At 45.6% G+C, this 26,768-nt stretch overlaps 1 protein-coding gene across 6 annotated transcripts in view; it reads left to right on the top strand.

Annotated features, from left to right (window-relative positions):
• Positions 1–26,768, top strand: part of LOC118369450 (AT-rich interactive domain-containing protein 4B-like) — a 262,365-nt gene that overhangs the window by 146,106 nt on the left and 89,491 nt on the right. For all 6 annotated transcript variants that reach the window (XM_052496727.1, XM_052496726.1, XM_052496725.1 and 3 more), the window contains exons 13-16: positions 5,406–5,500; positions 7,862–7,959; positions 8,556–8,805; positions 15,924–16,162. In XM_052496727.1, coding sequence (XP_052352687.1) covers positions 5,406–5,500; positions 7,862–7,959; positions 8,556–8,805; positions 15,924–16,162 — 682 coding nt within the window. The remainder of the gene's footprint in view (positions 1–5,405; positions 5,501–7,861; positions 7,960–8,555; positions 8,806–15,923; positions 16,163–26,768) is intronic.

Raw genomic sequence — 26,768 nt, 5'->3', positions numbered from 1 at the left:
CCTTTGCATTGATGACAGCTTTGCACACTCTTGGCATTCTCTCAACCAGCTTCAAGAGGTAGTTACCTGGAATTCATTTGAATTAACAGGTGTGCTTTGTTCAACGTTAATTTGTGGAAACGCATTAAGAAGGAATCAGTTGTGTTGTGGGGGGGGGTTGCCATATTTGGAAAAATACCGAGTCCATATTATGACAAGAACAGCTCAAAAAAGCAAAGAGAAACGACAGTCCATCGTTACTTTAAGACGTGAAGGTCAGTCAATCCGTAAAATGTCAAGAACCTTTGAAAGTTTCTTCAATTGCAGTCAGCAAAAACCATCAAGCGCTGTGAAGAAACTGGCTCTCATGAGGACCGCCACAGGAAAGGAAGACCCAGAGTTACCTCTGCTGCAGAGGATCAGTTCATTAGAGAGTTAACTGGCTCTCATGAGGACCGCCACAGGAAAGGAAGACCCAGAGTTACCTCTGCTGCAGAGGATCAGTTCATTCGAGAGTTAACTGGCTCTCATGAGGACCGCCACAGGAAAGGAGACCCAGAGTTACCTCTGCTGCAGAGGATAAGTTCATTAGAGAGTTAACTGGCTCTCATGAGGACCGCCACAGGAAAGGAAGACCCAGAGTTACCTCTGCTGCAGAGGATAAGTTCATTAGAGTTACCAGCCTCAGAAATTGCAACCCAAATAAATGCTTCACAGAGTTCAAGTAACAGACACATCTCAACTGTTCAGAGGAGACTGTGTGAATCAGGAAAGGAAGACTGCAGAGTTACCACTACTAAAGAGGACAAGTTCATTAGAAGAGATTTGGCCTGGGCCAAGGAAACACAAGTTATTCTGCTGCAGATAAGTTCATTAGCTCTACTACCCCTCAGAGGCTGATGGAAAAAGATTCCAGGTGAAGCTGGTTGAGAGAATGCCATTAGAGTGTGCAAGCCTGTCATCAAGGCAAATAAATGCTTCAAGAGTCTCAAACATCTCAATGTTCAGAGGAGACTGTGCATTCCAAATGGCACCCTATTTCACTATAAAGTGCACTACTTTTGACCAGGACCAATATTCTGGCTGAACTCCCCTCTAGGGCTGATGGAAAAGCTTTTGACCAGGTGCCAAGCTGGTTGGAATCCCATTGGTAGTGCAAACTTTTGACCAGGCCAATAGGGAATCCCTATAGGTAGTCTCAAATATAATCTTGACCAGGCATTCCAAATGGCACCCTATTTCCTATAGGTAGTGCACTACTTTTGACCAGGACCAATAGGGAATCCCATAGGTAGTGCACTACTTTTGACCAGGGCCAATAGGGAATCCCATTGGTAGTGCACTACTTTTGACCAGGACCAATAGGGAATCCCATAGGTAGTGCACTACTTTTGACCAGGGTCACCAATAGGGAATCCCATAGGTAGTGCACTACTTTAGACCAGGGCCCATAGGGAATCCCATAGGTAGTGCACTACTTTAGACCAGGGCCAATAGGGAATCCCATTGGTAGTGCACTACTTTAGACCAGGGCCAATAGGGAATCCCATAGGTAGTGCACTACTTTTGACCAGGACCAATAGGGAATCCCATATGTAGTGCACTACTTTAGACCAGGACCAATAGGGAATCCCATAGGTAGTGCACTACTTTTGACCAGGACCAATAGGGAATCCCATATGTAGTGCACTACTTTAGACCAGGGCCAATAGGGAATCCCATAGGTAGTGCACTACTTTTGACCAGGACCAATAGGGAATCCCATATGTAGTGCACTACTTTAGACCAGGGCCAATAGGGAATCCCATAGGTAGTGCACTACTTTAGACCAGGGCCAATAGGGAATCCCATAGGTAGTGCACTACTTTTGACCAGGACCAATAGGGAATCCCATATGTAGTGCACTACTTTAGACCAGGGCCAATAGGGAATCCCATAGGTAGTGCACTACTTTAGACCAGGGCCAATAGGGAATCCCATAGGTAGTGCACTACTTTTGACCAGGGCCAATAGGGAATCCCATGTTTAAATCAAATCAAATGTATTTATATAGCCCTTCGTACATCAGCTGATATCTCAAAGTGCTGTACAGAAAACCAGCCTAAAACCCCAAACAGCAAGCAATGCAGGTGTAGAAGCACGGTGGCTAGGAAAAACTCCCTAGAAAGGCCAAAACCTAGGAAGAAACCTAGAGAGGAACCGGGCTATGTGGGGTGGCCAGTCCTCTTCTGGCTGTGCCGGGTAGAGATTATAACAGAACATGACCAAGATGTTCAAATGTTCATAAATGACCAGCATGGTCAAATAATAATAATCATAGTAGTTGTCAAGGGTGCAGCAAGTCAGGACCTCAGGAGTAAATGTCAGTTGGCTTTTCATAGCCGATCATTAGGAGTATCTCTACCGCTCCTGCTGTCTCTAGAGAGTTGAAAACAGCAGGTCTGGGACAGGTAGCACGTCCGGTGAACAGGTCAAGGTTCCAAAGCCGCAGGCAGAACAGTTGAAACTGGAGCAGCAGCACGGCCAGGTGGACTGGGGACAGTAAGGAGTCATCATGCCAGGTAGTCATGATCCTAGGGCTCAGGTCCTCTGAGAGAGAGAAAGAGAGAATTAGAGAGAGCATACTTAAATTCACACAGGACACCGGATAAGACATGACAAGTACTCCAGATATAACAAAATGACCCTAGCCCCCCAACACATAAACTACTGCAGCATAAATACTGGAGGCTGAGACAGGAGGGGTCAGGAGACACTGTGGCCCCATCCGAGGATACCCCCGGACAGGGCCAAACAGGCAGGATATAACCCCGCCCACTTTGCCAAAGCACAGCCCCCACACCATTAGAGGGATATCTTCAACCACCATTTTACTACCCTGAGACAAGGCTGATTATAGCCCACAAAGATCTCCCCCAGGTTACGAACCCGAGGGGGGCGCCAACCCGGACAGGAAGATCACATCAGAGACTCAAGCCACTCAAGTGATGCACCCCTCCTAGGGACCGCATGGAAGAGCACCAGAAAGCCAGTGACTCAGCCCCTGTAATAGGGTTAGAGGCAGAGAATCCCAGTGGAAAGAGGGCCAGGCAGACACAGCAAGGGCGGTTCGTTGCTCCAGAGCCTTTCACCTTCACACTCCTGGGCCAGACTACACTCAATCATATGACCCACTGAAGAGATGAGTCTTCAGTAAAGACTTAAAGGTTAAGATTGAGTTTGCGTCTCTCACATGGGTAGGCAGACCATTCCATAAAAATGGAGCTCTATGAGAAAGCCCTGCCTCAAGCTGTTTGCTTAGAAATTCTAGGGACAATTAGGAGGCCTTCGTCTTGTGACCGTAGCGTATGTGTAGGTACGAACGGGCAGGACCAAATCAGAAAGATAGGTAGGAGCAAGCCCATGTAATGCTTTGTAGGTTAGCAGTAAAACCTTGAAATCAGCCCTTGCCTTAACAGGAAGCTAGTGTTGGGAGGCTAGCACTGGAGTAATATGATCACATTTTTTGGTTCTAGTCAGGATTCTAGCAGCCGTATTTAGCACTAACTGAAGTTTATTTAGTGCTTTATCCGGGTAGCCGGAAAGTAGAGCATTGCAGTAGTCTAACCTAGAAGTGACAAAAGCATGGACAGATTTTTCTGCATCATTTTTGGACAGAAAGTTTCTGATTTTTGCAATGTTGCGTGGATGGAAAAAAGCTGTCCTTGAAATGGTCTTGATATGTTCTTCAAAAGAGAGATCAGGGTCCAGATTAACGCCGAGGTCCTTCACAGTTTTATTTGAGACGACTGTACAACCATTAAGATTAATTGTCAAATTCAACAGAACTCTTTGTTTCTTGGGACCTAGAACATGCATCTCTGTTTTGTCCGAGTTTAAAAGTAGAACGTTTGCAGCCATCCACTTCCTTATGTCAGAAACACAGGCTTCTAGCGAGGGCAATTTTGGGGCTTCACCATGTTTCATTGAAATGTACAGCTGTGTGTCATCTGCACAGCAGTGAAAGTTAACATTATGTTTTCAAATGACATCCCCAAGAGGTAAAATATATAGTGAAAACAATAGTGGTCCTAAATCGGAACCTTGAGGAACACTGAAATTTAAAGAGGTCTAAAGAGGTATTTCTACTGACTAAAAACACCAAAAGAAAGATGCCCAGGGTCCCTGCTCACCTACGTGAACATGCCTTAGACATGCTGCAAGGAGGGCTGCAGATGTGGCCAGTGCAATAATTTGCAATGTCTGTACTGTGAGACGCCTAAGATGCTACAGGGAGACAGGACGGACAGCTAGACCACGCGTAACAACACCTGCACAGGATCGGTACATCCGAACATCACACCTGTGGGACAGGTACAGGATGGCAACAACAACTGCCCAAGTTACACCAGGAACACACAATCCCTCCATCAGTGCTCAGTCTGTCCGCAATAGGCTGCTAGAGGCTGGACTGAGGGCTTGTAGGCCTGTGGTAAGGCAGGTCCTCACCAGACATCACCGGCAACGTCGCCTTTGTACACAAACCCACCGTCGCTGGACCAGACAGGACTGGCAAAAAGTGCTCTTCACTGACGAGTGGTGGTTTTGTCTCACCGGGGGGGCTGGTCTGATTCGTGTTTACCGTCGAAGGAATGAGCGTTACACCGAGGCCTGTACTCTGGAGCGGGACCGATCTGTTCCGTCAAGGTCTGGGGCGGTGTGTCACAGCATCATCGGACTGAGCTTGTTGTCATTGCAGGCAATCTCAACGCTGTGCGTTACAGGGAAGACATCCTCCTCCCTCATGTGGTCTCCTTCCTGCAGGCTCATCCTGACATGACCCTCGAGCATGACAATGCCACCAGCCATACTGCTCGTTCTGTGTGTGATTTCCTGCAAGACAGGAATGTCAGTGTTCTACCATGGCCAGCTAAGAGCCCGGATCTCAATCCCATTGAGCACGTCTGGGCCCTGTTGGATCGGAGGGTGAGGGCTACGGCCATTCCCCCCAGAAATGTCCCGGAACGTGCAGGTGCCTTGGTGAAAGAGTGGGGTAACATCTCACAGCAAGAACTGGCAAATCTGGTGCCGTCCATGAGGAGATGCACTACAGTACTTAATGCAGCTGGTGGCCACACCAGATACTGACTGATACTTTTGATTTTGACCCCCCACCCCTTTGTTCAGGGACACATTATTCCATTTCTGTTAGTCACATGTCTGTGGAACTTGTTCAGTTTATGTCTCAGTTGTTGAATCTTGTTATGTTCAGACAAATATTTACACATGTTCAGTTTGCTGTCCAGTTTGCTGGACGTTGCTCTTTTTGCTGAGTTTATAAACTATACAGTAATGGGAAGTACAAATACAACGTGCGCAATACTTCTGAGATAATCCATACTGGCCTTTCAGGGACTAAGCGTTAGGTTGTGTTTATCCTCCTGTAGGAACCCCTATCAACAAGAAGCCCGTGCTGGGCTACAGGAACCTGGACCTCTTCAAGCTCTACAGACTGGTGCACCAACTGGGAGGCTTCCATGATGTGAGTACCACACATTCATCATGACGTTCATTGGTGTTCCACATCTTAACCCTCACTTCTAATTGGACCCTGTGATGTATCGATGTGATGTAGTTCCCTGTGATGTATTAATATATATAATAATAATATATGCCATTTAGCTGACGCTTTTATCCAAAGCGACTTACAGTCATGTGTGCATACATTCTACATATGGGTGGTCCCGGGAATCGAACCCACTACCCTGGCGTTACAAGCGCCATGCTCTACCAACTGAGCCACAGAAGGACCACTGTGATGTATTGATGTGCTGTAGTTCCCTGTGATGTATTGATGTGCTGTAGTTCCCTGTGATATATTGATGTGCTGTAGTTCCCTGTGATGTATTGATGTGATGTAGTTCCCTGTGATGTAGTTCCCTGTGATGTATTGATGTGATGTAGTTCCCTGTGATATATTGATGTGCTGTAGTTCCCTGTGATGTATTGATGTGCTGTAGTTCCCTGTGATGTAGTTCCCTGTGATATATTGATGTGCTGTAGTTCCCTGTGATGTAGTTCCCTGTGATGTATTGATGTGCTGTAGTTCCCTGTGATGTATTGATGTGCTGTAGTTCCCTGTGATGTATTGATGTGCTGTAGTTCCCTGTGATGTATTGATGTGCTGTAGTTCCCTGTGATGTATTGATGTGCTGTAGTTCCCTGTGATGTATTGATGTGCTGTAGTTCCCTGTGATATATTGATGTGCTGTAGTTCCCTGTGATGTATTGATGTGCTGTAGTTCCCTGTGATGTATTGATGTGATGTAGTTCCCTGTGATGTATTGATGTGATGTAGTTCCCTGTGATGTATTGATGTGATGTAGTTCCCTGTGATGTATTGATGTGATGTAGTTCCCTGTGATGTATTGATGTGATGTAGTTCCCTGTGATGTATTGATGTGATGTAGTTCCCTGTGATGTATTGATGTGCTGTAGTTCCCTGTGATGTAGTTCCCTGTGATGTATTGATGTGCTGTAGTTCCCTGTGATGTATTGATGTGCTGTAGTTCCCTGTGATGTATTGATGTGATGTAGTTCCCTGTGATGTATTGATGTGCTGTAGTTCCCTGTGATGTATTGATGTGCTGTAGTTCCCTGTGATGTATTGATGTGATGTAGTTCCCTGTGATGTATTGATGTGCTGTAGTTCCCTGTGATGTAGTTCCCTGTGATGTATTGATGTGCTGTAGTTCCCTGTGATGTATTGATGTGCTGTAGTTCCCTGTGATGTATTGATGTGCTGTAGTTCCCTGTGATGTATTGATGTGATGTAGTTCCCTGTGATGTATTGATGTGCTGTAGTTCCCTGTGATGTATTGATGTGCTGTAGTTCCCTGTGATGTATTGATGTGATGTAGTTCCCTGTGATGTATTGATGTGCTGTAGTTCCCTGTGATGTATTGATGTGATGTAGTTCCCTGTGATGTATTGATGTGCTGTAGTTCCCTGTGATGTATTGATGTGCTGTAGTTCCATTTAGATTTCACCAGCTTTTGTTTTTAGTTCATCTTCTAGTCAGACACATTGTCTTTCTCTCTGACAAACATGTATCTCTTGTTCCCTGTTTCACTCTGTGTCCTGTCCTCTGTGTCCTGTCCTCTGTGTCCTGTCCTCTGTGTCCTGTCCTCTGTGTCCTGTCCTCTGTGTCCTGTCCTCTGTGTCCTGGCCTCTGTGTCATGTCCCCTCTGTGTCCTGTCCTCTTTGTCATGTCCCCTCTGTGTCCTGTCCTCTGTGTCCTGTCCTCTGTGTCCTGTCCTCTGTGTCCTGTCCTCTTGTGTCCTGTCCTGTCCCCTCTGTGTCCTGTCCTGTCCCCTCTGTGTCCTGTCCCCTCTGTGTCCTGTCCCCTCTGTGTCCTGTCCTCTGTGTCCTGTCCCCTCTGTGTCATGTCCCCTCTGTGTCATGTCCCCTCTGTGTCCTGTCCCCTCTGTGTCATGTCCCCTCTGTGTCCTGTCCTCTGTGTCCTGTCCTGTCCCCTCTGTGTCATGTCCCCTCTGTGTCCTGTCCTCTGTGTCCTGTCCTATCCCCTCTGTGGCATGTCCCCTCTGTGTCATGTCCTCTGTGTCATGTCCTCTGTGTCGTGTCCTCTGTGTCCTGTCCTGTCCCCTCTGTGTCCTGTCCCCTCTGTGTCATGTCCCCTCTGTGTCATGTCCCCTCTATGTCCTGTCCTCTGTGTCCTGTCCTGTCCCCTCTGTGTCATGTCCCCTCTGTGTCATGTCCTCTGTGTCATGTCCTCTGTGTCATGTCCTCTGTGTCCTGTCCTCTGTGTCCTGTCCTGTCCCCTCTGTGTCCTGTCCTCTGTGTCCTGTCTCCTCTGTGTCATGTCCTCTCATGTCTGGAGCAGATTGAGAGTGGATCCGTATGGAAGACTGTCTACCAGGCTCTGGGAATCCCTGTTCTCAACTCTGCCGCCGGCTACAATGTCAAATGTGCTTACCGCAAGTACGTAGTGAGAGCCTATTGATCTGTTTATCACTGATACCGTACAGTCGCTGTGGTGATATTGATACAATCAGGTTGTGTCTGGTGTGGTATCCTCAGGTACCTGTATTGTTGTTATGGTGTGGTAATCCTCAGGTACCTGTATTGTTGTTATGGTGTGGTAATCCTCAGGTACCTGTATTGTTGTTATGGTGCGGTGGTAATCCTCAGGTACCTGTATTGTTGTTATGGTGTGGTGGTAATCCTCCTCAGGTACCTGTATTGTTGTTCTGGTGTGGTAATCCTCCTCAGGTACCTGTATTGTTGTTATGGTGTGGTAATCCTCCTCAGGTACCTGTATTGTTGTTATGGTGTGGTGGTAATCCTCAGGTACCTGTATTGATGTTATGGTGTGGTGGTAATCCTCAGGTACCTGTATTGTTGTTATGGTGTGGTAATCCTCAGGTACCTGTATTGTTGTTATGGTGTGGTATCCTCAGGTACCTGTATTGTTGTTATGGTGTGGTGGTAATCCTCAGGTACCTGTATTGATGTTATGGTGTGGTAACCCTCCTCAGGTACCTGTATTGTTGTTATGGTGTGGTAATGCTCCTCAGGTACCTGTATGGGTTTGAGGAGTACTGCACCTCCTGCGCCATCACTTTCCGCATGGACCTTCCACTGAAGCAGCCCAAGGCAGAGGGGGGCAAGGCTGAGGGGGAGACGGGGGAGGCAGGGGGAGACAGTTCTGTCCCACCTGTAGCCTCTTCAAGCTCAGCAGAGGAGCAGAAACGGAAAGCCTGCTACTCTGAGAGAGAGAACCTGTGCTGCTCAGAGACCAGCAGCACTCAGCCCATCGTCTGCAAGGTACTGGACTCTCTTCCTCTCTCTCTCTTTCTCTCTCTCTCTCGCTGTCAGTATAAGCACCCAGCCCAGGTCCCAGCAGCATCAGGATCATCTTTGGCATCAGGATCATCTTTAGCCTCAGGATCATCTTTAACATCAGGATCATCTTTAGCGTCAGGATCATCTTTAGCCTCTTTAGCATCAGGATCATCTTTAACATCAGGATCATCTTTAGCATCAGGATCATCTTTAGCATCAGGATCATCTTTAACATCAGGATCATCTTTAGCCTCTTTAGCTTCAGGATCATCTTTAGCTTCAGGATCATCTTTAGCATCTTTAGCTTCAGGATCATCTTTAGCATCTTTAGCTTCAGGATCATCTTTAGCATCTTTAGCATCAGGATCATCTTTAGCATCAGGATCATCTTTAGCATCAGGATCATCTTTAGCATCAGGGTCATCTTTAGCCTCTTTAGCATCAGGATCATCTTTAGCCTCTTTAGCTTCAGGATCATCTTTAGCCTCTTTAGCATCAGGATCATCTTTAGCATCAGGATCATCTTTAGCCTCTTTAGCATCGGGATCATCTTTAGCCTCTTTAGCATCAGGATCATCTTTAGCTTCAGGATCATCTTTAGCCTCTTTAGCATCAGGATCATCTTTAGCATCTTTAGCATCAGGATCATCTTTAGCATCAGGATCATCTTTAGCCTCTTTAGCATCGGGATCATCTTTAGCCTCTTTAGCATCAGGATCATCTTTAGCTTCAGGATCATCTTTAGCCTCTTTAGCATCAGGATCATCTTTAGCATCTTTAGCATCAGGATCATCTTTAGCCTCTTTAGCATCAGGATCATCTTTAGCATCAGGATCATCTTTAGCCTCTTTAGCTTCAGGATCATCTTTAGCATCTTTAGCATCAGGATCATCTTTAGCATCAGGATCATCTTTAGCATCAGGATCATCTTTAGCATCAGGATCATCTTTAGCATCAGGGTCATCTTTAGCCTCTTTAGCATCAGGATCATCTTTAGCCTCTTTAGCTTCAGGATCATCTTTAGCCTCTTTAGCATCAGGATCATCTTTAGCATCAGGATCATCTTTAGCCTCTTTAGCATCAGGATCATCTTTAGCCTCTTTAGCATCAGGATAATCTTTAGCTTCAGGATCATCTTTAGCATCTTTAGCATCAGGATCATCTTTAGCCTCTTTAGCATCAGGATCATCTTTAGCATCAGGATCATCTTTAGCCTCTTTAGCATCAGGATCATCTTTAGCATCAGGATCATCTTTAGCCTCTTTAGCATCAGGATCATCTTTAGCCTCTTTTAGCATCAGGATCATCTTTAGCCTCTTTAGCATCAGGATCATTACATTTACATTTACATTTAAGTCATTTAGCAGACGCTCTTATCCAGAGCGACTTACAAATTGGTGCATTCACCTTATGACATCCAGTGGAACAGCCACTTTACAATAGTGCATCTAAATCTTTTAGGGGGGTGAGAAGGATTACTTATCCTATCCTAGTTATTCATCTTTAGCCTCTTTAGCATCAGGATCATCTTTAACATCAGGATCATCTTTAGCATCAGGATAATCTTTAACATCAGGATCATCTTTAGCCTCTTTAGCATCAGGATCATCTTTAACATCAGGATCATCTTTAGCCTCTTTAGCATCAGGATCATCTTTAGCATCAGGATCATCTTTAGCATCAGGATCATCTTTAGCCTCTTTAGCATCAGGATCATCTTTAGCATCAGGATCATCTTTAGCCTCTTTAGCATCAGGATCATCTTTAGCATCAGGATCATCTTTAGCATCAGGATCATCTTTAGCCTCTTTAGCATCAGGATCATCTTTAGCATCAGGATCATCTTTAGCATCAGGATCATCTTTAGCATCAGGATCATCTTTAGCCTCTTTAGCTCAGGATCATCTTTAGGATCATCTTTAGCATCAGGATCATCTTTAGCATCAGGATCATCTTTAGCCTCTTTAGCATCAGGATCATCTTTAGCCTCTTTAGCATCAGGATCATCTTTAGCATCAGGATCATCTTTAGCATCTTTAGCATCAGGATCATCTTTAGCATCTTTAGCATCAGGATCATCTTTAGCCTCTTTAGCATCAGGATCATCTTTAGCATCAGGATCATCTTTAGCCTCTTTAGCATCAGGATCATCTTTAGCCTCTTTAGCATCAGGATCATCTTTAGCATCAGGATCATCTTTAGCATCAGGATCATCTTTAGCCTCTTTAGCATCAGGATCATCTTTAGCATCAGGATCATCTTTAGCATCAGGATCATCTTTAGCCTCTTTAGCATCAGGATCATCTTTAGCATCAGGATCATCTTTAGCATCAGGATCATCTTTAGCATCAGGATCATCTTTAGCCTCTTTAGCATCAGGATCATCTTTAGCATCAGGATCATCTTTAGCCTCTTTAGCATCAGGATCATCTTTAGCCTCTTTAGCATCAGGATCATCTTTAGCCTCTTTAGCATCAGGATCATCTTTAGCATCAGGATCATCTTTAGCCTCTTTTAGCATCAGGATCATCTTTAGCATCAGGATCATCTTTAGCATCTTTAGGATCATCTTTAGCCTCTTTAGCATCAGGATCATCTTTAGCCTCTTTAGCATCAGGATCATCTTTAGCATCTTTAGCTCTTTAGCATCTTTAGCATCAGGATCATCTTTAGCATCAGGATCTTTAGCATCAGGATCATCTTTAGCATCAGGATCATCTTTAGCCTCTTTAGCATCAGGATCATCTTTAGCATCTTTAGCATCAGGATCATCTTTAGCATCTTTAGCATCAGGATCATCTTTAGCATCAGGATCATCTTTAGCATCAGGATCATCTTTAGCATCAGGATCATCTTTAGCATCAGGATCATCTTTAGCATCAGGATCATCTTTAGCCTCTTTAGCATCAGGATCATCTTTAGCCTCTTTAGCATCAGGATCATCTTTAGCATCAGGATCATCTTTAGCATCAGGATCATCTTTAGCATCAGGATCATCTTTAGCATCAGGATCATCTTTAGCATCAGGATCATCTTTAGCATCAGGATCATCTTTAGCATCAGGATCATCTTTAGCCTCTTTAGCATCAGGATCATCTTTAGCATCAGGATCATCTTTAGCCTCTTTAGCATCAGGATCATCTTTAGCCTCTTTAGCATCAGGATCATCTTTAGCTTCAGGATCATCTTTAGCCTCTTTAGCATCAGGATCATCTTTAGCATCTTTAGCATCAGGATCATCTTTAGCCTCTTTAGCATCAGGATCATCTTTAGCCTCTTTAGCATCAGGATCATCTTTAGCAGGATCATCTTTAGCATCTTTAGCATCAGGATCATCTTTAGCATCAGGATCATCTTTAGCATCAGGATCATCTTTAGCATCAGGATCATCTTTAGCCTCTTTAGCATCAGGATCATCTTTAGCATCAGGATCATCTTTAGCCTCTTTTAGCTTCAGGATCATCTTTAGCCTCTTTAGCATCAGGATCATCTTTAGCATCAGGATCATCTTTAGCCTCTTTAGCATCAGGATCATCTTTAGCCTCTTTAGCATCAGGATCATCTTTAGCTCTTTAGCAGGATCATCTTTAGCCTCTTTAGCATCAGGATCATCTTTAGCCAGGATCATCTTTAGCAGCATCAGGATCATCTTTAGCATCAGGATCATCTTTAGCCTCTTTAGCATCAGGATCATCTTTAGCATCAGGATCATCTTTAGCCTCTTTAGCATCAGGATCATCTTTAGCATCAGGATCATCAGGATCATCTTTAGCCTCTTTAGCATCAGGATCATCATTTAGCATCTTTAGGATCATCATTTTAGCTTCAGGATCATCTTTAGCCTCTTATCCAGATCAATCATCTTTAGCATCACCTTTAGCATCAGGGAATCAGCCTCTTTAGCAATAGGATCATCTTTAAATCTTTTAGCCTCTTTAGGGATCATCTTTAGCCTCTCCTAGCATAGCCTCTTTAGCATCAGGATCATCTTTAGCATCAGGATCATCTTTAGCATCAGGATCTTTAGCATCAGGATCATCTTTAGCCTCTTTAGCATCAGGATCATCTTTAGCATCAGGATCATCTTTAGCCTCTTTAGCATCAGGATCATCTTTAGCATCAGGATCATCTTTAGCCTCTTTAGCATCAGGATCATCTTTAGCATCAGGATCATCTTTAGCATCAGGATCATCTTTAGCCTCTTTAGCATCAGGATCATCTTTAGCATCAGGATCATCTTTAGCCTCTTTAGCATCAGGATCATCTTTAGCCTCTTTAGCATCAGGATCATCTTTAGCATCAGGATCATCTTTAGCATCAGGATCATCTTTAGCCTCTTTAGCATCAGGATCATCTTTAGCCTCTTTAGCATCAGGATCATCTTTAGCTTCAGGATCATCTTTAGCCTCTTTAGCATCAGGATCATCTTTAGCATCTTTAGCATCAGGATCATCTTTAGCCTCTTTAGCATCAGGATCATCTTTCAGGATCATCTTTAGGATCATCTTTAGCATCAGGATCATCTTTAGCCTCTTTAGCATCAGGATCATCTTTAGCATCTTTAGCGGATCATCTTTAGCATCATTTTAGCATCAGGATCATCTTTAGCATCAGGATCATCTTTAGCCAGGATCATCTTTAGCATCAGGATCATCTTTAGCCTCTTTAGCTTCAGGATCATCTTTAGCCTCTTTAGCATCAGGATCATCTTTAGCATCAGGATCATCTTTAGCATCAGGATCATCTTTAGCCTCTTTAGCATCAGGATCATCTTTAGCATCAGGATCATCTTTAGCATCAGGATCATCTTTAGCCTCTTTAGCATCATCTTTAGCATCAGGATCATCTTTAGCATCAGGATCATCTTTAGCCTCTTTAGCATCAGGATCATCTTTAGCATCAGGATCATCTTTAGCATCAGGATCATCTTTAGCATCAGGATCATCTTTAGCATCAGGATCATCTTTAGCCTCTTTAGCTTCAGGATCATCTTTAGCCTCTTTAGCATCAGGATCATCTTTAGCATCAGGATCATCTTTAGCATCAGGATCATCTTTAGCATCAGGATCATCTTTAGCATCAGGATCATCTTTAGCCTCTTTAGCATCAGGATCATCTTTAGCATCAGGATCATCTTTAGCATCAGGATCATCTTTAGCCTCTTTAGCATCAGGATCATCTTTAGCATCTGGATCATCTTTAGCATCAGGATCATCTTTAGCATCAGGATCATCTTTAGCCTCTTTAGCATCAGGATCATCTTTAGCTCAGGATCATCTTTAGCCTCTTTAGCATCAGGATCATCTTTAGCATCAGGATCATCTTTAGCCTCTTTAGCATCAGGATCATCTTTAGCATCAGGATCATCTTTAGCATCAGGATCATCTTTAGCATCAGGATCATCTTTAGCCTCTTTAGCTTCAGGATCATCTTTAGCCTCTTTAGCATCAGGATCATCTTTAGCGTCAGGATCATCTTTAGCGTCAGGATCATCTTTAGCCTCTTTAGCATCAGGATCATCTTTAGCATCAGGATCATCTTTAGCATCAGGATCATCTTTAGCCTCTTTAGCATCAGGATCATCTTTAGCATCAGGATCTTTAGCTTTAGCATCAGGATCATCTTTAGCCTCTTTAGCATCAGGATCATCTTTAGCCTCTTTAGCATCAGGATCATCTTTAGCATCAGGATCATCTTTAGCTTCAGGATCATCTTTAGCCTCTTTAGCATCAGGATCATCTTTTTAGCATCAGGATCATCTTTAGCATCAGGATCATCTTTAGCCTCTTTAGCATCAGGATCATCTTTAGCCTCTTTAGCATCAGGATCATCTTTAGCATCAGGATCATCTTTAACATCAGGATCATCTTTAGCATCTCTTTTAGCATCAGGATCATCTTTAGCCTCTTTAGGATCATCTTTAGCCTCTTTAGCATCAGGATCATCTTTAGCATCAGGGATCATCTTTAGCCTCTTTAGCATCAGGATCATCTTTAGCCTCTTTAGCATCAGGATCATCTTTAGCCTCTTTAGCATCAGGATCATCTTTAGCATCAGGATCATCTTTAGCATCAGGATCATCTTTAGCCTCTTAAGCATCAGGATCATCTTTAGCATCAGGATCATCTTTAGCCTCTTAGCATCAGGATCATCTTTAGCTTCAGGATCATCTTTAGCCTCTTTAGCATCAGGATCATCTTTAGCCTCTTAAGCATCAGGATCATCTTTAGCATCAGGATCATCTTTAGCCTCTTTAGCATCAGGATCATCTTTAGCATCAGGATCATCTTTAGCATCAGGATCATCTTTGGCATCAGGATCATCTTTAGCATCAGGATCATCTTTAGCCTCTAGCTTCAGGATCATCTTTAGCCTCTTTAGCATCAGGATCATCTTTAGCGTCAGGATCATCTTTAGCATCAGGATCATCTTTAGCCTCTTTAGCATCAGGATCATCTTTAGCATCTGGATCATCTTTAGGATCATCTTTAGCATCAGGATCATTTTTAGCCTCTAGCTTCAGGATCATCTTTAGCCTCTTTAGCATCAGGATCATCTTTAGCGTCAGGATCATCTTTAGCGTCAGGATCATCTTTAGCCTCTTTAGCATCAGGATCATCTTTAGCCTCTTTAGCATCAGGATCATCTTTATCATCAGGATCATCTTTAGCATCAGGATCATCTTTAGCCTCTTTAGCATCAGGATCATCTTTAGCATCTGGATCATCTTTAGCATCAGGATCATCTTTGGCATCAGGATCATCTTTAGCCTCTTTAGCATCAGGATCATCTTTAGCTACAGGATCATCTTTAGCCTCTTTAGCATCAGGATCATCTTTAGCCTCTTTAGCATCAGGATCATCTTTAGCATCTTTAGCTTCAGGATCATCTTTATCTTTAGCTTCAGGATCATCTTTAGCATCAGGATCATCTTTAGCCTCTTTAGCATCAGGATAATCTTTAGCATCAGGATCATCTTTAGCATCAGGATCATCTTTAGCGTCAGGATCATCTTTAGCATCAGGATCATCTTTAGCGTGAGGTAGTATAATGATTGATTAACAGGGTATGAAGTAAGGACATCATATCCCTCCCCACAGGAGGAGACTGAGCTCACCCGGAACAAACCAGAGCTGGAACCTCTGAAGGCTGAGAGAGAAGTTGGTGATGATGATGATGATGATGATGGTGTTGATGAGGAAGGAAACGACCATCACAAGCACGGCTCTGATAATGAAGACGGCCCTTCATTTGCTCGTCTCAGAGAGGAGGGAGTGAAGCTGGAGCCTTACGATGAGGAGCAGGAGGCTGGGAAGGAGGAGGACATTTCTGGCTCTGGGTAGGTGGTTCTCTCCCCCTGGGGCTGGGGTAGTAGACTGTGCTGTTGATGGGGGGAGGGGGGGTTGCACAATCACAGAAAACTTTCCTGAAATCACCATGAAATCCTGGTTGGAGGAAGGGAATCTTCAGGATTTCTGGAAATGCTTATTTAGGGAAGTTTCTGGATATCTTTACATCTTTACATCAGGATCCTTTAGCCCACATCAACAGCACAGTGGTGATATCCTTAGGATGTGTCTGTATTTGTGGAATTATTCAGCTGATCGGGTATGATGCCCATCTTTAGACGTTCTGATGGAATAGTAGACCCGATATCATTCAGTCGTGTATTCATTAACTAAGCTTCCAATTATTGTAGAACATTAATCAGTAGCAGAAGACAGGTCCTTGAAAGAGCAGAGAACTTGTGGTGCACACATATGCCAGTACTCGGTATCTAGAACATGTGGTCCAAACATGCCAGCCTACTCAGGATATCTAGACTATGCATGGATCACACACATGCCAGTACTCAGGATATCTAGAACATGTGGTGCACACATGCCAGTACTCAGGATATCTAGAACATGTGGTGCACACACATGCCAGTACTTTAACATCAGGATATCTAGAACATGTGGTGCACACACATGCCAGTACTCGGTATCTAGAACATGTGGTGCACACACATGCCAGTACTCGGTATCTAGAACATGTGGTGCACACACATGCCAGTACTCGGTATCTAGAACTTGTGGTGCACACACATGCCAGTACTCATTCCCTGTCAGCTAAGGAGTTGCGGCTGTGAGTCTGCTAACTAGCTTCATTAGGTAGTTAACCCTCTTTAACCACTGTTAACCTGCTGTAGACCACCAGCTTCCCTCCTGGACCCTGGTTGGGCTCTGCTTTACTGCCTCTCTATCCTCTATTGTTCCAGCTGAGCTCTACTCTACTACCCCTCTACTCTCTATTGTTCTGGCTGAGCCCTACTGCACCTCTACTCTCTATTGTTCTAGCTGAGCTCTACTCTACTGCACCTCTACTCTCTATTGTTCTGGCTGAGCTCTACTCTACTGCACCTCTACTCTCTATTGTTCTGGCTGAGCTCTACTCTACTTTACCCCTCTACTCTCTATTGTTCTGGCTGATCATCTACTCTACTGCACCTCTATCTCTCTATTGTTCTAGCTGAGCTCTTTACTCTACTGCACCTCTACTCTCTATTGTTCTGGCTGAGCTCTACTCTACTGCACCTCTACTCTCTATTGTTCTAGCTGAGCTCTACTCTACTAACCCTCTACTCTCTATTTTTCTGGCTGAGCTCTACTCTACTACCCCTCTATCCTCTATTGTTCTGGCTGAGCTCTACTCTACTGCACCTCTACTCTCTATTGTTCTGGCTGAGCCCTACTGCCCCTCTACTCTCTATTGTTCTAGCTGAGCTCTACTCTACTAACCCTCTACTCTCTATTGTTCTGGCTGAGCTCTTTAGCTCTACTACCCCTCTACTCTCTATTGTTCTGGCTGACCACTACTATCCCTCTATGAGCTCTACTCTACTACCACTCAACCTTCTATTGTTCTGGCTGAGCTCTACTCTTTACTACCACTCTACCTTCTATTGTTCTGGCTGAGCTCTACTCTACTACCACTCTACCTTCTATTGTTCTGGCTGAGCTCTACTCTACTACCCCTCTACCCTCTATTGTTCTGGCTGAGCTCTTTACTCTACTACCCCTCTATTGTTCTGGCTGAGCTCTACTCTACTACCACTCTTTACCTTCTATTGTTCTGGCTGAGCTCTACTCTACTACCCCTCTACCTTCTATTGTTCTGGCTGAGCTCCACTCTACTACCACTCTACTCCTCTATTGTTCTGGCTGAGCTCTACTCTACTACCCCTCTATCCTCTATTGTTCTGGCTGAGCTCTACTCTACTGCACCTCTACTCTCTATTGTTCTGGCTGAGCCCTACTGCCCCTCTACTCTCTATTGTTCTAGCTGAGCTCTACTCTACTAACCCTCTACTCTCTATTGTTCTGGCTGAGCTCTACTCTACTACCCTCTACTCTCTATTGTTCTGGCTGACCTCTACTATCCCTCTATTGTTCTGGCTGAGCTCTACTCTACTACCACTCAACCTTCTATTGTTCTGGCTGAGCTCTACTCTACTACCACTCTACCTTCTATTGTTCTGGCTGAGCTCTATCTCTACTACCCCTCTACTCTCTATTGTTCTGGCTGAGCTCTACTCTACTGCACCTCTACTCTCTATTGTTCTGGCTGAGCCCTACTGCCCCTCTACTCTCTATTGTTCTAGCTGAGCTCTACTCTACTAACCCTCTACTCTCTATTGTTCTGGCTGAGCTCTACTCTACTACCCCTCTACTCTCTATTGTTCTGGCTGACCACTACTATCCCTCTATTGTTCTGGCTGAGCTCTAGCTCTACTACCACTCAACCTTCTATTGTTCTGGCTGAGCTCTACTCTACTACCACTCTACCTTCTATTGTTCTGGCTGAGCTCTACTCTACTACCCCTCTACTCTCTATTGTTCTGGCTGAGCTCTACTCTACTACCCCTCTACCTTCTATTGTTCTGGCTGAGCTCTACTCTACTACCCCTCTACCCTCTATTGTTCTGGCTGAGCTCTACTCTACTACCCTCTACCCTCTATTGTTCTGGCTGAGCTCTACTCTACTACCCCTCTATTGTTCTGGCTGAGCTCTACTCTACTACCACTCTACCTTCTATTGTTCTGGCTGAGCTCTACTCTACTACCCCTCTACCTTCTATTGTTCTGGCTGAGCTCTACTCTACTACCGCTCTACCCTCTATTGTTCTGGCTGAGCTCTACTCTACTACCCCTCTACCCTCTATTGTTCTGGCTGAGCTCTACTCTACTACCCCTCTACTCTCTATTGGTCTGGCTGAGCTCTCTGCTCTACTACCCCTCTATTGTTCTGGCTGAGCACTACTCTACTACCCCTCTATTGTTCTGGCTGAGCACTACTCTACTACCCCTCTACCTTCTATTGTTCTGGCTGAGCTCTACTCTACTGCACCTCTATTGTTGTGGCTGAGCTCTACTCTACTACCCCTCTATTGTTCTGGCTGAGCTCTACTCTACTACCCCTCTATTGTTCTGGCTGAGCACTACTCTACTACCCCTCTACCTTCTATTGTTCTGGCTGAGCTCTACTCTACTGCACCTCTATTGTTCTGGCTGAGCTCTACTACCACTCTACTCTCTATTGTTCTGGCTGAGCTCTACTCTACTACCCCTCTACCCTCTATTGTTCTGGCTGAGCTCTACTCTACTACCCCTCTACCCTCTATTGTTCTGGCTGAGCTCCACTCTACTGCCCCTCTACTCTCTATTGTTCTGGCTGAGCTCTACTCTACTACCCCTCTACTCTCTATTGTTCTGGCTGAGCTCTACTCTACTACCCCTCTACTCTCTATTGTTCTGGCTGAGCTCTACTCTACTAGCCCTCTACCCTCTATTGTTCTGGCTGAGCTCTACTCTACTACCCCTCTATTGTTCTGGCTGAGCTCTACTCTACTATCCCTCTACTCTCTATTGTTCTGGCTGAGCTCTACTCTACTACCCCTCTATTGTTCTGGCTGAGCACTACTCTACTACCCCTCTACCCTCTATTGTTCTGGCTGACCACTACTATCCCTCTATTGTTCTGGCTGAGCTCTACTCTACTACCCCTCTATTGTTCTGGCTGAGCTCTACTCTACTGCCTCTCTACCCTCTATTGTTCTGGCTGAGCTCTACTCTACTACCCCTCTACTCTCTATTGTTCTGGCTGAGCTCTACTGCCCCTCTATTGTTCTGGCTGACCACTAGTATCCCTCTATTGTTCTGGCTGAGCTCTACTCTACTGCACCTCTACTCTCTATTGTTCTAGCTGAGCTCTACTCTACTGCACCTCTACTCTCTATTGTTCTGGCTGAGCTCTACTCTACTGCACCTCTACTCTCTATTGTTCTAGCTGAGCTCTACTCTACTAACCCTCTACTCTCTATTTTTCTGGCTGAGCTCTACTCTACTACCCCTCTATCCTCTATTGTTCTGGCTGAGCTCTACTCTACTGCACCTCTACTCTCTATTGTTCTGGCTGAGCCCTACTCCCCTCTACTCTCTATTGTTCTAGCTGAGCTCTACTCTACTAACCCTCTACTCTCTATTGTTCTGGCTGAGCTCTACTCTACTACCCCTCTACTCTCTATTGTTCTGGCTGACCACTACTATCCCTCTATGAGCTCTACTCTACTACCACTCAACCTTCTATTGTTCTGGCTGAGCTCTACTCTACTACCACTCTACCTGTCTATTGTTCTGTTCTGGCTGAGCTCTACTCTACTACCACTCTACCTTCTATTGTTCTGGCTGAGCTCTACCTAGCTCTACTCTACTGCACCTCTACTCTCTATTGTTCTGGCTGAGCTCTACTCTACTACCCCTCTATTGTTCTGGCTGAGCTCTACTCTACTACCACTCTACCTTCTATTGTTCTGGCTGAGCTCTACTCTACTACCCCTCTACCTTCTATTGTTCTGGCTGAGCTCTACTCTACTACCACTCTACTCTCTATTGTTCTGGCTGAGCTCTACTCTACTACCCCTCTATCCTCTATTGTTCTGGCTGAGCTCTACTCTACTGCACCTCTACTCTCTATTGTTCTGGCTGAGCCCTACTGCCCCTCTACTCTCTATTGTTCTAGCTGAGCTCTACTCTACTAACCCTCTACTCTCTATTGTTCTGGCTGAGCTCTACTCTACTACCCCTCTACTCTCTATTGTTCTGGCTGACCACTACTATCCCTCTATTGTTCTGGCTGAGCTCTACTCTACTACCACTCAACCTTCTATTGTTCTGGCTGAGCTCTACTCTACTACCACTCTACCTTCTATTGTTCTGGCTGAGCTCTACTCTACTACCCCTCTACTCTCTATTGTTCTGGCTGAGCTCTACTCTACTACCCCTCTACCTTCTATTGTTCTGGCTGAGCTCTACTCTACTACCCCTCTACCCTCTATTGTTCTGGCTGAGCTCTACTCTACTACCCCTCTACCCTCTATTGTTCTGGCTGAGCTCTACTCTACTACCCCTCTATTGTTCTGGCTGAGCTCTACTCTACTACCACTCTACCTTCTATTGTTCTGGCTGAGCTCTACTCTACTACCCCTCTACCTTCTATTGTTCTGGCTGAGCTCTACTCTACTACCGCTCTACCCTCTATTGTTCTGGCTGAGCTCTACTCTACTACCCCTCTACCCTCTATTGTTCTGGCTGAGCTCTACTCTACTACCCCTCTACTCTCTATTGGTCTGGCTGAGCTCTACTCTACTACCCCTCTATTGTTCTGGCTGAGCACTACTCTACTACCCCTCTATTGTTCTGGCTGAGCACTACTCTACTACCCCTCTACCTTCTATTGTTCTGGCTGAGCTCTACTCTACTGCACCTCTATTGTTGTGGCTGAGCTCTACTCTACTACCCCTCTATTGTTCTGGCTGAGCTCTACTCTACTACCCCTCTATTGTTCTGGCTGAGCACTACTCTACTACCCCTCTACCTTCTATTGTTCTGGCTGAGCTCTACTCTACTGCACCTCTATTGTTCTGGCTGAGCTCTACTACCACTCTACTCTCTATTGTTCTGCTGAGCTCTACTCTACTACCCCTCTACCCTCTATTGTTCTGGCTGAGCTCTACTCTACTACCCCTCTACCCTCTATTGTTCTGGCTGAGCTCCACTCTACTGCCCCTCTACTCTCTATTGTTCTGGCTGAGCTCTACTCTACTACCCCTCTACTCTCTATTGTTCTGGCTGAGCTCTACTCTACTACCCCTCTACTCTCTATTGTTCTGGCTGAGCTCTACTCTACTAGCCCTCTACCCTCTATTGTTCTGGCTGAGCTCTACTCTACTACCCTCTATTGTTCTGGCTGAGCTCTACTCTACTATCCCTCTACTCTCTATTGTTCTGGCTGAGCTCTACTCTACTACCCCTCTATTGTTCTGGCTGAGCACTACTCTACTACCCCTCTACCCTCTATTGTTCTGGCTGACCACTACTATCCCTCTATTGTTCTGGCTGAGCTCTACTCTACTACCCCTCTATTGTTCTGGCTGAGCTCTACTCTACTGCCTCTCTACCCTCTATTGTTCTGGCTGAGCTCTACTCTACTACCCCTCTACTCTCTATTGTTCTGGCTGAGCTCTACTGCCCCTCTATTGTTCTGGCTGACCACTAGTATCCCTCTATTGTTCTGGCTGTGCTCTACTCTACTACCCCTCTACTCTCTATTGTTCTGGCTGAGCTCAACTCTACTACCCCTCTACCCTCTATTGTTCTAGCTGAGCTCTACTCTACTACCCCTCTACTCTCTATTGTTCTGGCTGAGCTCTACTCTACTACCCCTCTACTCTCTATTGTTCTGGCTGAGCTCTACTCTACTACCCCTCTATTGTTCTGGCAGAGCTCTACTCTACTACCCCTCTACTCTCTATTGTTCTGGCTGAGCTCTACTCTACTACCCCTCTACTCTCTATTGTTCTAGCTGAGCTCTACTCTACTACCCTATTGTTCTCTACTCTCTATTGTTCTGGCTGAGCTCTACTCTACTACCCCTCTATTGTTCCAGCTGAGCTCTACTGCCCCTCTATTGTTCTGGCTGAGCTCTACTCCACTACCCCTCTACTCTCTATTGTTCTAGCTGAGCTCTACTCTACTACCCCTCTACTCTCTATTGTTCTGGCTGAGCTCTACTCTACTACCCCTCTACTCTCTATTGTTCTGGCTGAGCTCTACTCTACTACCCCTCTACTCTCTATTGTTCTGGCTGAGCTCTACTCTACTACCCCTCTACTCTCTATTGTTCTAGCTGAGCCCTACTGCCCCTCTACTCTCTATTGTTCTAGCTGAGCTCTACTCTACTACTACCCCTCTACTCTCTATTGTTCAAGCTGAGCTCTACTCTACTACCCCTCTAATATTCTGGATGAGCTCTACTCTACTGCCCCTCTATTGTTCTGGCTGAACTCTACTCTACTACCCCTCTACCCTCTATTGTTCTGGCTGAGCTCTACTCTACTACCCCTCTACTCTCTATTGTTCTGGCTGAGCTCTACTCTACTGCCCCTCTACCCTCTATTGTTCTGGCTGAGCTCTACTCTACTGGCTGACCCCTCTACCCCTCTACCTCTATTGTTCTGGCTGAGCTCTACTCTACTGCCCCTCTACTCTCTATTGTTCTGGCTGAGCTCTACTCTACTACCCCTCTACTCTCTCTTGGTCTGGCTGAGCTCTACTCTACTACCCCTCTATTGTTCTGGCTGAGCACTACTCTACTACCCCTCTATTGTTCTGGCTGAGCACTACTCTACTACCCCTCTACCCTCTATTGTTCTGGCTGCTGAGCTCTACTCTACTGCACCTCTATTGTTCTGGCTGAGCTCTACTCTACTACCTCTACTCTCTATTGTTCTGGCTGAGCTCTACTCTACTACCCCTCTACCCTCTATTGTTCTGGCTGAGCTCTACTCTACTGCCCCTCTACCTCTATTGTTCTGGCTGAGCTCTACTCTACTACCCCTCTATTGTTCTGGCTGAGCTCTACTCTACTACCCCTCTATTGTTCTGGCTGAGCACTACTCTGAGCTCTACCCTCTACCCTCTATTGTTCTGGCTGAGCTCTACTCTACTGCCCCTCTACCTCTATTGTTCTGGCTGAGCTCTCTACTACCCCTCTACTCTCTATTGTTCTGGCTGAGCTCTACTCTACTACCCCTCTACCTGAGCTCTATTGTTCTGGCTGAGCTCTACTCTCTACTGGCCCTCTACCCTCTATTGTTCTGGCTGAGCTCCACTCTACTGCCCCTCTACTCTCTATTGTTCTGGCTGAGCTCTACTCTACTACCCCTCTACTCTCTATTGTTCTGGCTGAGCTCTACTCTACTACCCCTCTACTCTCTATTGTTCTGGCTGAGCTCTACTCTACTAGCCCTCTACCCTCTATTGTTCTGGCTGAGCTCTACTCTACTACCCCTCTACTCTCTATTGTTCTGGCTGAGCCCTACTGCCCCTCTACTCTCTATTGTTCTGGCTGAGCCTACTCTACTACCCCTCTACTCTCTATTGTTCTGGCTGAGCTCTACTCTACTACCCCTTTATTGTTCTGGCTGAGCTGAGCTCTGAGCTCTACTCTACTACCCTCTACTCTCTATTGTTCTGGCTGAGCTCTACTCTACTACCCCTCTATTGTTCTGGCTGAGCACTACTCTACTACCCCTCTACCCTCTATTGTTCTGGCTGACCACTACTATCCCTCTATTGTTCTGGCTGAGCTCTACTCTACTACCCCTCTATTGTTCTGGCTGAGCTCTACTCTACTGCCTCTCTACCCTCTATTGTTCTGGCTGAGCTCTACTCTACTACCCCTCTACTCTCTATTGTTCTGGCTGAGCTCTACTGCCCCTCTATTGTTCTGGCTGACCACTAGTATCCCTCTATTGTTCTGGCTGTGCTCTACTCTACTACCCCTCTACTCTCTATTGTTCTGGCTGAGCTCAACTCTACTACCCCTCTACCCTCTATTGTTCTAGCTGAGCTCTACTCTACTACCCCTCTACTCTCTATTGTTCTGGCTGAGCTCTACTCTACTACCCCTCTACTCTCGATTGTTCTGGCTGAGCTCTACTCTACTACCCCTCTATTGTTCTGGCAGAGCTCTACTCTACTACCCCTCTACTCTCTATTGTTCTGGCTGAGCTCTACTCTACTACCCCTCTACTCTCTATTGTTCTAGCTGAGCTCTACTCTACTACCCCTCTACCCTCTATTGTTCTGGCTGACCACTACTATTCCTCTATTGTTCTGGCTGAGCTCTACTCTACTACCCCTCTATTGTTCTGGCTGAGCTCTACTCTACTGCCTCTCTACCCTCTATTGTTCTGGCTGAGCTCTACTCTACTACCCCTCTACTCTCTATTGTTCTGGCTGAGCTCTACTGCCCCTCTATTGTTCTGGCTGACCACTAGTATCCCTCTATTGTTCTGGCTGTGCTCTACTCTACTACCCCTCTACTCTCTATTGTTCAAGCTGAGCTCTACTCTACTACCCCTCTAATATTCTGGATGAGCTCTACTCTACTGCCCCTCTATTGTTCTGGCTGAACTCTACTCTACTACCCCTCTACCCTCTATTGTTCTGGCTGAGCTCTACTCTACTACCCCTCTACTCTCTATTGTTCTGGCTGAGCTCTACTCTACTGCCCCTCTACCCTCTATTGTTCTGGCTGAGCTCTACTCTACTACCCCTCTACCCTCTAGTGTTCTGGCTGAGCTCTACTCTACTGCCCCTCTACTCTATTGTTCTGGCTGAGCTCTACTCTACTACCCCTCTACTCTCTCTTGGTCTGGCTGAGCTCTACTCTACTACCCCTCTATTGTTCTGGCTGAGCACTACTCTACTACCCCTCTATTGTTCTGGCTGAGCACTACTCTACTACCCCTCTACCCTCTATTGTTCTGGCTGAGCTCTACTCTACTGCACCTCTATTGTTCTGGCTGAGCTCTACTACCCCTCTACTCTCTATTGTTCTGGCTGAGCTCTACTCTACTACCCCTCTACCCTCTATTGTTCTGGCTGAGCTCTACTCTACTGCCCTCTATTGTTCTGGCTGAGCTCTACTCTACTACCCCTCTATTGTTCTGGCTGAGCTCTACTCTACTACCCCTCTATTGTTCTGGCTGAGCACTACTCTACTACCCCTCTACCCTCTATTGTTCTGGCTGAGCTCTACTCTACTGCACCTCTATTGTTCTGGCTGAGCTCTCTACTACCCCTCTACTCTCTATTGTTCTGGCTGAGCTCTACTCTACTACCCCTCTACCCCTCTATTGTTCTGGCTGAGCTCTACTCTACTACCCTCTACCCTCTATTGTTCTGGCTGAGCTCTACTCCACTCTACTGCCCCTCTACTCTCTATTGTTCTGGCTGAGCTCTATTCCTCTACTACCCCTCTACTCTCTATTGTTCTGGCTGAGCTCTACTCTACTACCCCTCTACTCTCTATTGTTCTGGCTGAGCTCTACTCTACTAGCCCTCTACCCTCTATTGTTCTGGCTGAGCTCTCTATTCTACTACCCCTTTATTGTTCTGGCTGAGCTCTACTCTACTATCCCTCTACTCTCTATTGTTCTGGCTGAGCTCTACTCTACTACCCCTCTATTGTTCTGGCTGAGCACTACTCTACTACCCCTCTACCCTCTATTGTTCTGGCTGACCACTACTATCCCTCTATTGTTCTGGCTGAGCTCTACTCTACTACCCCTCTATTGTTCTGGCTGAGCTCTACTCTACTGCCTCTCTACCCTCTATTGTTCTGGCTGAGCTCTACTCTACTACCCTCTACTCTCTATTGTTCTGGCTGAGCTCTACTGCCCCTCTATTGTTCTGGCTGACCACTAGTATCCCTCTATTGTTCTGGCTGTGCTCTACTCTACTACCCCTCTACTCTCTATTGTTCTGGCTGAGCTCAACTCTACTACCCCTCTACCCTCTATTGTTCTAGCTGAGCTCTACTCTACTACCCCTCTACTC

Source organism: Oncorhynchus keta, chromosome 3 (assembly GCF_023373465.1).
Source record: "Oncorhynchus keta strain PuntledgeMale-10-30-2019 chromosome 3, Oket_V2, whole genome shotgun sequence".
NCBI lineage: Eukaryota > Metazoa > Chordata > Actinopteri > Salmoniformes > Salmonidae > Oncorhynchus > Oncorhynchus keta.
This window is presented reverse-complemented; position numbering and strand designations above follow the sequence as displayed.